The sequence below is a fragment of the Sceloporus undulatus genome, chromosome 8, assembly GCF_019175285.1.
Source record: "Sceloporus undulatus isolate JIND9_A2432 ecotype Alabama chromosome 8, SceUnd_v1.1, whole genome shotgun sequence".
NCBI lineage: Eukaryota > Metazoa > Chordata > Lepidosauria > Squamata > Phrynosomatidae > Sceloporus > Sceloporus undulatus.
In genome coordinates, this window is record NC_056529.1 from 8,983,080 (window position 1) to 8,995,992 (window position 12,913).

Below are 12,913 nucleotides of genomic sequence, written 5' to 3' on the forward strand. Positions count from 1 at the left end.
GCTTCTCACTACTTTCAGCCCAGCTAGAGACCAAATGACCGATCAGCACTGTCTGCCAAAGTTAATTCTATGCCACCCACGCAATTCCCCAGCAACACCTGGAGAGCCACACAAGCCTCACTCCTGTAGCAAACAGAGAAAAGCTGCCATTTAAACAAAAATGACAGCTAGTAACTTAGGAGCACTTTTCAAGTTTGACCCAAAACATTTAAAAAACAGGAATTTAGCAATCCCTAAGAGAATATGCAATGCAGATATGGCTTGTGAATTTACCCATCTGACATTTTCATACAGATATAGCCTAACCCTGGATGGAAAGAAGACACTTTTTAAAAAGGGAAACCAGAAGAGCCACTCCAGGAGGTGCTACAGTCAAATCCCTTCATTCAGCGTTTCAAGGGCTGCCTCTCAGTATGAGCTGGGCCACAAAGGCATGACACGTCTTGTTCCAACAGGCTGACAGGAGACAGCTTTGAAAAGGTTCCTGTTTATTCACTCAGGAAAAAAAACTGTACAAATATTACAGTCAAGTCTCTGTTGCTGCAAAAAAGTATAAAAATAATCTTCATATATGAATCAAAACTCATTTTCACCCCATTGTACATTTTCTCTAGGTGTCTTTTCCAGGAAGTCATCTAAGAGAGGGTAAGAAGTCGACACAAAGGTGAAAGAAAGATTGGATGCTGAACAGGAGTTCTCCCGATCAAACACACATATATACACACATACACACACCCCAACCAGGGAGCTGGCACACAGGAGCAGGTGGGAAAGACTTCTACTTTCCTAAAGGCATCCTGCCATCCTAGAAGGAATGGGAAGAAACTGCAGGTGTCAAGTGCCACCTGGAGGAACCAAAGGAGCAGAAGTGGAGCTATGACTCCCACAGCCCACCTTTGGCCATACAGGCTGGGGCTCATGGGACTTGTCGACCAAAACACCAAGAGGCCAAAGGTTACTAAACCCTGAAACTAAAGTAGACCTTGCCAGCTCCAACTGGTTCTCACTGGCCATGTGCTCATTAGAAGATAAGCATTCCTTGTTTATGTGGCTGGCTTAGACTTGGCAGCTCATGCAAAGCTATTTGCATTGCTAAGCACACTTGTCACAATGAAACCGGGCTTTCACCAAAGCAGCAAAGTTTAGAATTGGGATACAGGGTGGCTTACAATTCAGCCCCAGCCCTTCATAGCTCATGATGGAGTTAAGAAGCATCTGGGCTATACAGTGTGCAAAGGCAAAAGCCAATCAAGTCCATGTAAAGTGTCAGCATCTGGTAAATACACAAGTGCAGACCATGAGGCATATGGATAGAGCTGTCAAGAATTTAAGAAGTGCAAAGGAGGTGCAATGGCGGTGGTGCACCCTTCCCCAGATCAAGGACCAGAAAAGAATGGCCGGGTAGCAGAGGAAGGGTAAAAAACACTTGATAGTGGAAAACAAAGATGACATGTCAAGGGTAAGCTCTGGAGGCATGTTCAGTTGCACAACCTGGCAACCTAATGTAATCAGCAATTTAACAAAAGAACCTGTGGTGCCTGTGCATTGAAAAAATCTCACTGCCAGCATCTAATTTCAAAGGAGCTACCCAATCGCAGCTTCATCTACTCACAAAAGTCCCTCTTATCATGAAGGACAATTCGGAGCCTCACAGCACAGCAGATCATCCCACAGGGACCTTCTCTGGCTGATACAGTGACATAGCTGGCATTTGGGGCAATCCATTTCTTGATCCTGACTCTTGAGAGGAAAGTGACGGTGCAAAACTGGCACTTGTTTCATTAGTTTTTGTTTGTTTTTAACTACAATGCTAGAGTAGAGCAGATGAAAAGCCTTTGGCCTGCACAATCATTGTACTTCAGGATACACAAAGGAGACTGAGACTTGAAATGTCATTTCCCCTATGCACCTCTCAGGCTGAATTGGTCCAGTACTTTTGCTTGCCCTTGCCCCAAAGCATCCAGCTCTGGTGTTATACAAAGTGCCTCCAAGCAGTGCATTGAAGCCCAAGCAGGCCTGCAGACCCAAGGAAGCACTTTTGCTGTTCAGGAAGTTTCAACAACAGGCCTCTGGGAAGGAGGCCCCAGGATCCAGTGACAGGACAACTAGGATAGAGCAAAGTAAAACCAGAGGACGTGGCTTATGCAACATGGGAAGGAGAGAGCTGGAGCTGAAGGCAGCCAGTTTGGAAATCCATCCCTCTTTGTCTTGAAGTCTCAGGCCTGCAGCAGGTCAGTGTGCCTCTTAAGCACAAGCAAAAAAGGAATCCTAAAAATGGAGGGACGTGTTTGTTTTCTCCAAAGACAGGGTGGCTTTTTTAAAAGGATAAACACAGTACTTCGAAGTATTCAGCCAAACACCAGGAATCAGAGGTTGAGGATAGGCACGTCAAAGAGGTCACACACCCCTTCACTCTCATCCAGGTTGTAGATGTAGTCATGGTCGCCAGGTGGTGGGGAGAGACGGAGCAAAGGAGCAAACACTGTTGAACAAGAAAAGTTTACCATTAGTACATCCTTGAAATTAAACTAAAACAAAACCAATAAAAATGTGTAGCAGAGGCATGGGTTTCACCTGCGACCTTAAGAAGAATAAAAAACCATGTTGAAAGTGGAGCAGTGATACTAGCTGCACCCACTTCCTGCCATGTCTGTACCCAAGCGTGTATTAGCCTATTCAGTTAAGTTACAGTCTAACTGGAGCAAATTTCATCTTGGTTTTTTAGTCTTATCTTTCACCTATTTGTCTCCATCCCAAAAGTGGCAAAAATTGTAGCCTTACCTTCAGAAGACATCAATTCTTCCAGCAGCTCAGAACTCATGCATTCTGTGAAAAGGAAAAAGAACTGCATTGTGTATGTGTGCACGCACAAACCCACACAGATTTTGGCTCCCCAGGTAGGATCCTTGTTTCCAGTCCAGAACACCACCCTTTCCCTCTCACTCTTCTCCATGTCTCAATTCTCTCTTCAAACAAATTGGTCTTCTCCAACATGCTTATCATCACTAACCCTTACAAGCATGACTAGTGGCCAGTAGTCCAACTGGCCTGACAGGTGCCTGGGTGGGGATGGCTGGTGTAAGCCTAATTCATATCCAGATGCCTTGACCACATACAAACAACTGAGCAACTTTGAAAGGATGAGATTCTTATATAATAACCATCAGAAAGGAACAGTGGGTTTAGGCCAGGTCTGATCCACTTGGTAGCAGCTGCTTTCTCCCCTGGTATTTTGCAAACTGGAGTAATAGAAATGGACTGAACCCCAACAGCTGGCAAACGAAAAAGTATCTTGACTAGTCAATACAGACCTCTTCTCTAAAAATGCTTGGCTACTCCATAGCCACATTCTGAAAAAGGCTCAAAAAGAGAGAACAGAAAACTAGGGCAACTGCTTATGAAGCAATGCTGGCCTGTACACAATATATAACATAATGAAAGACAAACAGATAGACACAGACAGCCTTGATTCAGCCAAGCAGTCTCAGCACCACAATATGAAATAACTAGTTTTGATTGTTATTCCATATATAACCAGAAGGGTGGGCACTTTACTACAACAGGATTGCTGTCTTAGACCACCAAATATCAATGGCTTCTACTTGAATACCAGAGTCCTAGACTCCTGAACACATGGGAGACAATAGGAAGATCAAGCAAATCCTGCCCTCTGTATACTCAAGGGTGCAAAAGATAAAAGAAAAGAGAATTCTGCTAACAGGCTTTAGTAACACACCTCTGCCTGGTTCAAACATCTCTGAAAGCTCTTTAGGAAGTTCCAGTACTGAAAAAGAAAAAGAAAAATAATTAGTTTTCATGCTGCCCAAAGACCTCCTGAAATAGTGCCATCAATATGCTTCATTCTCACCTACCTGGCTAATCCACCTGGATAATTCTGTTCCCCTGATCCACCAAGCATCAGAACTGGCAAGAAACCACATTTTCTAACTAATTCAACTACAAATGTTTCTGAAACTAAGGTACTCAACACACTGCAGAAATAATCCAGTTTGAGATGCTTTAAGTGTCCTGGCTCAGTGCTAGGGATTTCTGGGAACTGTACTTTTGTGAGACATTCAGCCTTCTCTGTCAGAGCTCTCAAAACTACAGTTCCCAGAATTCCCTAGCATTGAGCCAGGGCAGTTAAACAGGTCTGAAACTGAATTATTTTTGCAGTGTGTTTTGGACCACAGTCAAGAATTGTGGGAGATGTAGTCCAAAAAGGGAACTTACCCAAAACTCTGACTAAAATCACCAACCCCAAAATCAACAATGTAAGAATACTCACTTTCTGTAGGGTCTGGTTTGATCGGCTCAAAAGAGGTAGAGGGACTAGGCAGGACAGAACTACTGTCCAGCAAGGCAGAGGACTGGAGGGGCTGTGTGTCTAGCCCAGCAGGAGGGCTGGTTGGTGCCATCGAGGGGTTGAGTGGGTCCAACTCCCCACTGCTTTTGGATTCTGCTATTGAGATGCCACTTTCTGTGGAGGAAAGGGTCAGACAGAAAACCTCAGGACAGTGACTCACACAGTCATGAGTACACAGTTGCATTAATGAACATCTGAACTCTTTTGGCCTTGTAAATAAATCCACAAAACCCACAACAAGCACCTGTAACCTAGGGGAAATAAACCTCCTGTGAAAATTACTAGGAAGCACCTCTTACTCCAGGGTACCCCACAGTTTAAAAGCCTGACTTCTATCATCCTCTCAACTTCTAGCGTTGTTGGTTTTCTTTTAACAATGGAACGGGGAGATTTTCAGCAAGTTTGAGTAAGCAAGTTCACAGACAGTGATGTTCCAGCACTCTGTTCCAAAAACAGCAGTTCTTCATCCCTCAAAATAACTTCTGCAGTTTTTGTTTGTTTGCAAAAAGACTTGCTTCACTTACTCTCTACACAAGTGATGAGGAATGTGGGGCCTTCCATGGGTTGTCAGACTGGGGCTCCCATCATCCCACACCAGTGGCTAGGACTGATGGAAGCTGCAGTCTAGAAACATGTTCCCTCACTCCTGCTCTATACCTTATTACTACATACCAATTTGATCTGGTTATCACTGAAATGGTCTATCTGAGGTTGGGCTGTAAATCCCAAATTGTAGAATGCTCTGCCTTAGAAAAGAATGAAATTCTCTTGCACATAGACAGTAGTGTGTTAGGGATACAACTAGGCTGGAAAGGATGATTCCTTTCTTTGTGGAAGCAACATTTTGGTATGAAAGGGAATCATATAAGCTGTCCCCTTTCAGATTATTACTATAAATTGATGTGTGAGTCAAGGGCAGGTTTGGGGCCAAATAAATCAAATGACCCATCGACAAATCAAGGTTAAAGCACAGGGCCACATAACAAACAAATCTTTTCATCTCCTTTGAAAAATATATAAGGAAACATATTTAGGAAGAGCTAAATGGGAGAAGGTCTGTTTATCTGAGGGGTTACAATGAGGGAGGGGTGTAAATGGCATTGCTGATCTTAAAATGTCAATTTCTATACAAATACAGATATGGAATGCAGCTCTCCCCTAATTCAGCAAGTTAGCTAATATGGAGAGGTTACTAAGAAGGAGGACTTCCACTCAGACTCACCTGTGGCACAGGTTGTTTTCAGGGCAGCACAGATGTGGTCTTGTGTGCTGCTGGGTACAGGTGCAGAAGGTTGTGTACGGCTGGGAACAGACGCCTCTCGGGAGTGGGCAATGGGTGGTCTCTTAGAAGGTGTGACTGTCTGACACTGAATAAGATCTTCAGGGGGAGGGACAGGAAGCACCACTGGAGGAGAACTCCATGCATCTTTATTCACTAGCAGAACATCAATTGGACCACTTGTACTTTTCAAATGGATCTGGTATTTCTTCTGGCCATTTAAGCCCTGCAAATAGTCAAGCAAGACAGAGGCTGCTACAAAGAACATAAGAACCATGCTTCATCAAGCCAAAGGCTTGTGAAGTCCACTTTTTTCTGTTTACATAGCAGGCAACCAAATGCCTATGGGAAGCTTGCCAGCAGAACTTAAACAATGCATTCATGCTTGTAAAGCTGTCCCCTCTCCATTTACAATTTCCCTCTTTTCAAAACCTCAGCTCCCTCCCTGCTTCCCCAACCCAGCGATTTGTTAAGATCTAGCCAAAGACTCCCAATTCTAGCCCACTTTATGACTGAAGTTGATCTATGAAGCTGAACAATACTGTCTATTCTGAGTGAAAACATCTGCCCACACTTTCAGATAGAGGTTTCCCTCAGCTTTAAGCAAGGAAATTTTAACTAAAGGTGCAGTGGAAGGGGACTGACTTGCAAAATATTGTATTTCACTAAGCTAACCAAAGCCTTGAAAACTTACTTGTCTGAACTACAATTCATAAAGACATAACTTCTCCAGGCTTTGCATAAACACACAACCTGAGGAACACAGCAGCCTACCTTATGCAAGTTTATAAAATTACCTTTAGACTGTCTGCACGTGTTTATGAAACACAGATGAATTTTATGTTGACTTTGGTCCCATCTACAAGATATCTCATCATGTACTTATATGCAAACACACATATTCAATTTTTTTAAAAAATTCAAAATACCTCTGATCCCAAACATTTTGAATAAAAGAGACTCAATCTGGCTAAGTATAAATAACTGGATGTTGGGAACGTTCTCTCTCTAAGTTCTATGTAATTACTCATGAAAAGTAATGACAAAACAAGCCAGCTGGGATAAACCATGTTAAACTCTCCCCAGAATGTTTAAAGTCATGGTTGCATTGCTTTAGGTCAAGCAGAGACACTTAGACGTCATGAGATTTATCTCTGTCAGGTACAGAATCTTTGGCTCTCCAGATATTTTGGCTTATATGTCCCACCAGCCTCAACCAGCATGGTAAGGCACTGTGGTATGTGTAGTCTGAAACATCCAAAGGGTCAAAGGTTCCTTCCACCTTGGAAAAAATAGCAAGAGCCAAAAACATCCAGAAGGCCTCTGTAATTTTCAAGCACCCCTCTTTGCAATGCTAACCATGTATGCTACCTACCTCAGGGACAGGAACTTCTAACTGAGTACCTGATGGGGCTCGAATGGCTAGGAGTGTGTCACCTGAAACAAGAGACCAAAACCAGCATTTACTGTTCTGAATGAGGTTCAGAAAGGGAGCATGTGACATTCATTCTCCTTTGTACCCCAACCTGATCAATACTTTCATTCTCTAATGGCCTATAAGATCATTTTTAGGACATCCTGCCTAACAGATCTCCCATACTTGCCTGACGTTCCCAGCCAGAGAAGGCATTCAATTGTTTATTTAAAGCGTGCTTCTTTCTTGGGAGGGTAGGCCACTTTGGCCACAAAGTTTTTTGTGGGTTTTTCGGGCTAGGTGGCCATGTTCTAGAAGAGTTTATTCCTTACGTTTCGCCAGCATCTCTGGCTGGCTTCTTCAGATGCTGGCGAAACATCTGGAATAAACTCTTCTAGAACATGGCCACCTAGCCCGAAAAACTCACAAAAAACTATGGATGCCGGCCATGAAAGCCTTCGACTTCACTTTGGCCACATATTTTATTATTATCCCATCTTTTTCTTGGTTTTTTGTTGTTGTGTGCCTTCAAGTTATTTCTGACTTATGGTGACACTATTACAAGGGGTTTGTGGCAATAATTGTTCAGAGTGGATTTGCCATGATCTTCCTCTGAAGCCAAGTGTCTGATTTCCCCAAGGTCACCTAGTGGTTCCCATAGCTGGAGGGGATCTGAATCCTGGTCCCCCAGAGTCCAACTCCAATGCTCAAACCATTACACCACACTGCCTGGCAGGCAGTCATCCGCCTGGGAAAGGGATTTAGAAGGATGGATCCATCCTCCCCTTTCAGCCCTTTTCCCGGATGGATCAGTGCCTGGGCAAGACATTCACCCTGGAAAGGTATGGGGAGCTAGTTAAAGGGATGGGAGAGTGGAGGAAGAAGATGAATGCAAGTGCCTGCTTCTCTTCCCCCACCCACCCACCCCTCCCTTTAACTGGCTACCGTGCGGGGGGAGCTGATCGACATTTTTCACATTTGCGAGGATCTGGCACCCCTAACCTCCATGAATGGGGAGGGCTAAGTGTACAACTAAAACCTATTTGATACAAAGTTTAAAAAAAAACCCTAACCAATTATATAAAACACAAATTATAACATACTAAAAAGATGCAACATAACGCATCCTTCAAAAGACCTTTCTGCCACAGTAAGTTAAGAGCCAAAAGTCTGCATAAATAAAAAGGTCTTTGTTTCCAGGGACCATACCAAGATATTACATTGTTTGAAGCAAGCATGGGTTTAAGACCTGGAAGGCAGCAGTGCCACTCTAACAAATCTAGCGATCTTCAAGGACTGTGAAGCCATTGGAGGTTCTAAAGCAGCTTTCTCCAGTCTAGTGCCTTCCAAATATTGCTGGACTGCCAGCCACACTCAGAATGACTAGTGATCAGGGCTGACTTGAACTGCAGTCCAAAATACCTGAAAAGTACCAGAGTGACTAAACCCATCCTAGGGATTTCATCACAAAGGGTTATAAAATAACATGAAATGAACGCTCAGGAATTGGGAGGAAATTGTATTACACATTTTCTGTCTAAACATACATATACACTGAACTCTCTTTTATATGCAGCCTACTAAGAAGAAGAAGAAGGGTATTATATTCTGGAAAACCTGAATCATTTCCAGAAGAGGATGCCAGGCAGATTGGGAGAAAGGATGTGAGCAAACAAGAAGGAACTCAAACTAAAACAAGCCACTTCATTCTCACCTGGGAAGCATTTGCAGAGGTCCTCATCAGTTACATAGGCTAACGTTCCTGGAGTTAAGGGAAAAGCCAGCTGGATCCAAAAAGCAACAAATCCATTCATTCAAAGAAGGGACACTTTTAAGAAGCTAGGACAATTGCAAGCAATGAAAACCAATAGTTTATTATCAGTCTTTACCACTTTGTTTTTACCACTTTACGTGTTGGTTAAGGTATACATTCCCTGCTCTCACAGTGAATTGGTATTTTAAAATATATAAGTGATATGAGGCTGTTTCAGAACTCACGTATTTGTTTTGAAAGCTGATGGTTCAGTTAAAAAAGATATTTTAAGACTCAAAGCAAAAGAGGGGAAGGGTAAAGCATCAGGGCATGCTCAAAGGATATTGGCTGTTCTGCACATCGTCTGTAACGTTTTTTATGCTTTGTTGCACCCACATCTTCTGCTGCTCCAACTCTCTCTCCCGCTGCTCCAGATCCTCAATCTCTGCCTTCAGCTCAATCAGCTTGTGGGCAATCTCACGGGTGTTGCAGCCAGGGCCTACACCTCTGAAAGGAGGAAATATCAGGATACATGGGAACCAGAAAGAAGAATCAGCTGGGCTGTCTCTTTCACAATATATCAAGGCAGCATGAATGGGTCAGAGATATTCAGCCCTCTTCAATACATACCCTCCCTGATACCCAGTAGTATTCAGTCACAAGGAAAGCAAATCCTCTGCTCTTTGCTTTCAGGTCCAAATGTAATGCCCTGTCTCTATCTATTCTAACTCAATGACCACACTTTGTGGATGAAACCAGAGCTTATTGGAAAGATCAGCACAAAAGCACCTCCTTTGTGCCAGATTTGAATTAACAAGCTAAATTTCACTTCTATAATCCTCTTGGACATTCCTCCCTCCTCCCATCCACATTTTTCCCCACAGTATGACCTTGGTTCACACACAACACTCCCTCACAGGTGCTCACTCCTTCCTCACACACCCAAACTCCACAGCACAGCTAAACAAGCCTAACTTTATCATGACAGAGAGCTATGGAGGCGACTCTGACACCAAAACCCTCCAGAAAGAAGTCAGTGGTATGTATGCCCTTGAACAAATAGGAGCACAGCATGGCCCGTGGAAGTCCTAAAACAAAGCTGATAAATATGATACAACTTCAGCATCAACAACAAGTTCCACCTGTGTTAAGTCCAGACGATGGATGCATCAGGCACAAGACCCAACTGTGCAGTTGCTACTAATTGCATTATTATGTACAGAACCTTATTTCGGAACTTCTGCCCATTTCCTAGAAAAACCACCACTCACTTCCACTGAATACTGTTCTTGGACTTCTTCTCAATCAGCCCAATGCCTTCAAGCACATTCGTAATGTCATAAATACGCCGCTTCTGCCGCACAGCAAGGGTGTCTGCTGCCTGTGTAAAGAGCACACATATTACTACAAAAGCAGCATTAAGCCAACCAGTATACATAACATTAGTTTTACAACAAAGCAACAAAGCAAAAAAGCTACCTCTAACCATTTTGATCACTACATGAGCCCCTCCAAATGCTACTAGGCCATATTTTTTGTGGGTTTTTCGGGCTATGTGGCCATGTTCTAGAAGAGTTTGTTCCTGACATTTCACCAGCATCTGTGGCTGGCCTCTTCAGAGAAGATGCAACGCAATGGTGTTCTCTGGCAAAACGTCAGGGATCAACTCTTCTAGAACATGGCCACATAGCCCAAAAAACCTACAAAAACCTATGGATGCTGTCCATGAAAGCCTTCGGCTTCACAAGATACCGGTTTCTATAATAAAATTCTCAAACTGTAATCCTCTGTATACTTACCTGGGAGTAAGCTCCACTGAACACAGCTGAACTTGCTTAGTAAATATCCCCAAGACTCCCCTGTTAATCCACCTACAATCCCCTGAATCATAAGGCCAGCAACCACTTCCAGCCCAACCTGCCTACTATCATTTAGTTCAGGAACAAATCCCTCAGATGGCTGTGCAAACAACAGGGCCATGCTGGTGGGTGTTGTAGTCCGGTGTATCTGGAGGGCAGCAGGCAGGTTGAATAATGCTGACATAAGCAGCCATGTGGGGATCCGGTATCACTTTGGTGGCGCCTCGCTAAAAAACAGCCTGTGGTTCAAAGTCTCAGGAGCTTCTTCCTGCTGTGAATTTCCTACATTTGGCCTGGGTAGAAAGCATGGCAGGGAAGTTGGACTGGATGGCCTTTGTGGTCTCTTCCAACTCTATGATTCTATGGGAACTGTTTGCCAATGGAAAAAGTGGGTTTTCTTTTCCCCTGCATTGCAGCCCAAGAAAGCAAATGCCAGCTCAAGGAAAGGTTGAGACCTCATGCAGTCTTTTTTCAGACAGTAGTAATGCAGCAGCCCTGGCAACAGCTGCAATTATGTCTTTGGCCCACAAAAAGGTTGCAGCTTCAGTTATGGTGCATGCAGGCAACTGATTCGTGGCTCTATGAGGAGGCCATGCAAAGCACATGGCTACCTGCCATGCAAACTGGGGATCATGCTTCCAAACTGCCCTCTTTTCCCAACTCAACACGGTGAGGTTCCCCATCAGGACCTCATTTTGGTGGAATGAAAGGAGGGCCGAGGGAGAAGCTGGAGGACAAAGGAAGGGCTGAGGAGAAGGCAGGACCTAGGAAGCAAAGCCTTTGGGGCTGGTTGGCTGAGGGAGAAGAGGGAAAAGGAGACTCTTCCTCTGCAAAGAGATGGATGGTTGAGACAGACAGGCCAAGAATGGGGTCCCAAACACACGGCAAGAAATAATCCAGTTTGAGACTGCTTTAACTGTCCTGCCTTAAGGCTAGGGGCTTCTGGGAACTGTAGTTTTGTGAGACATTGAGTCTACTATGCCAGAAAGAGCTCTAGTGCCACAATGAACTACAGTTCCCAGGATTCCCTAGCACTGAGCCAGGGCAGTTAAAACTGTCCCAAATTAAGATTATTTCTGCAGTGTGTTTTGGATCTGAGGCCGCTTTAACTGCTCTGGGCTCAATGCTAGGGAATCCTGGGAACTGTAGTTCTGTGAGACATTGAGAGCCTTCTCTGTCAGAAAGAGCCCTGGTGCCACCATAGACTACAACTCCCAGAATCCCCCAGCTCCCCTGAGGGCCTTCCCTCACCAGTTTGAGGTCGAGCACGCCGTCCTTGGCCTCCTGCAGCAGCGAGACGAACTTGGTGGTCAGGAGGCCCAGGCTCTTCTCGTGGCGGCTGGGGGCGCCCCCCGGGGGCTGCGGCCCGGACTCCGCCATCCGCCCGGATCAGGCGCCCCGACGCCGGCGCTGCTTCTCCTGCTGCTGCTGCTGCTGCAGCTGCTGCTGGTGCGGCGGCGGCCTCCCCTGCGCGCCCGCTCGCCCCGACGCCGCTTCCGGTCGCCGCGGGGCACGACGGGAGGAGGGGCAGGCGCCATCTTGGGAAGGGAAATGAGGGGACGCTATGAGACGCCCTCTTGGGCCAAGCCCCGCCCACCTCGCCTAGAAGGGAAACTACTCGAGCCTAGGCGCCCCGCTCTGCTAGGCCCAAAAGGGGATTCAGTCACTAGTCCTGAGGGAAGTTGGGGAGCAAAGCTTCGCTCAGGCTGCATCCACACTGCAGACATAGTTATAGACACCACTTTGGTCCAAAACACACTGGATAAGCGTTTGAGGCTGCTTTGACTGCCCCTAGCTCAGTGCTAGGGGATTCTGGGAATTGTAGTGTATTGTGGCAGCAGGGCTCTTTCTGACAGAAAAGGCTCAATGTCTCACAGAATTACAGTTCCCAAAATTCCCTAGCATTGAGCCCAGAGCAGTTAAAGCAGCTGCCTGAGCCAAAACACACTGCAGAAATAATCCACTCTGAGAGCGCTTTAACTGCCCCTGACTCATTGCTAAGGGATTCTGGGAATTGTAGTGTATTGTGGCAGCAGGGCTCTGACAGAGAAGGCTCAAAAGTCTCACAAAACTACGGTTCCCATGATTCCCTAGCATTGAGCCAGGGCAGGGAAAGAGGTCTCAGAGCCAAAATACACTGCAGAAATAATCCAGTTTGAGAGCGCTTTAACTGCCCTGGCTCAGTGCTAGGGAATCCTGGGAACTGTAGTGTATGGTGGCCCCAGAGCTGTTTGAGATACTG

At 45.2% G+C, this 12,913-nt stretch overlaps 1 protein-coding gene across 2 annotated transcripts; it reads right to left on the reverse strand.

Moving 5' to 3' along the window:
• Nucleotides 1-471: 471 nt before the first annotated feature.
• On the reverse strand, nt 472-12,159 carry E2F4 (E2F transcription factor 4). 2 transcript variants are annotated; one of them, XM_042438451.1, is made up of 10 exons: nt 11,923-12,159; nt 10,084-10,193; nt 9,158-9,319; nt 8,774-8,817; nt 7,021-7,082; nt 5,589-5,871; nt 4,289-4,480; nt 3,737-3,784; nt 2,782-2,826; nt 472-2,482 (listed from the first exon to the last, which is right to left on the reverse strand). In XM_042438451.1, exons 1-10 carry the CDS (start codon nt 12,049-12,051, stop codon nt 2,367-2,369), a joined length of 1,191 nt encoding a protein of 396 aa, XP_042294385.1. In that variant the 5' UTR covers nt 12,052-12,159; the 3' UTR covers nt 472-2,366. The 2 variants fall into 2 exon arrangements, with proteins under 2 accessions (XP_042294385.1, XP_042294386.1); XM_042438452.1 differs by lacking the exons at nt 472-2,482; nt 2,782-2,826; nt 3,737-3,784 and adding an exon at nt 3,794-3,916 and having other exon boundaries at nt 4,260-4,480.
• Nucleotides 12,160-12,913: the final 754 nt, after the last annotated feature.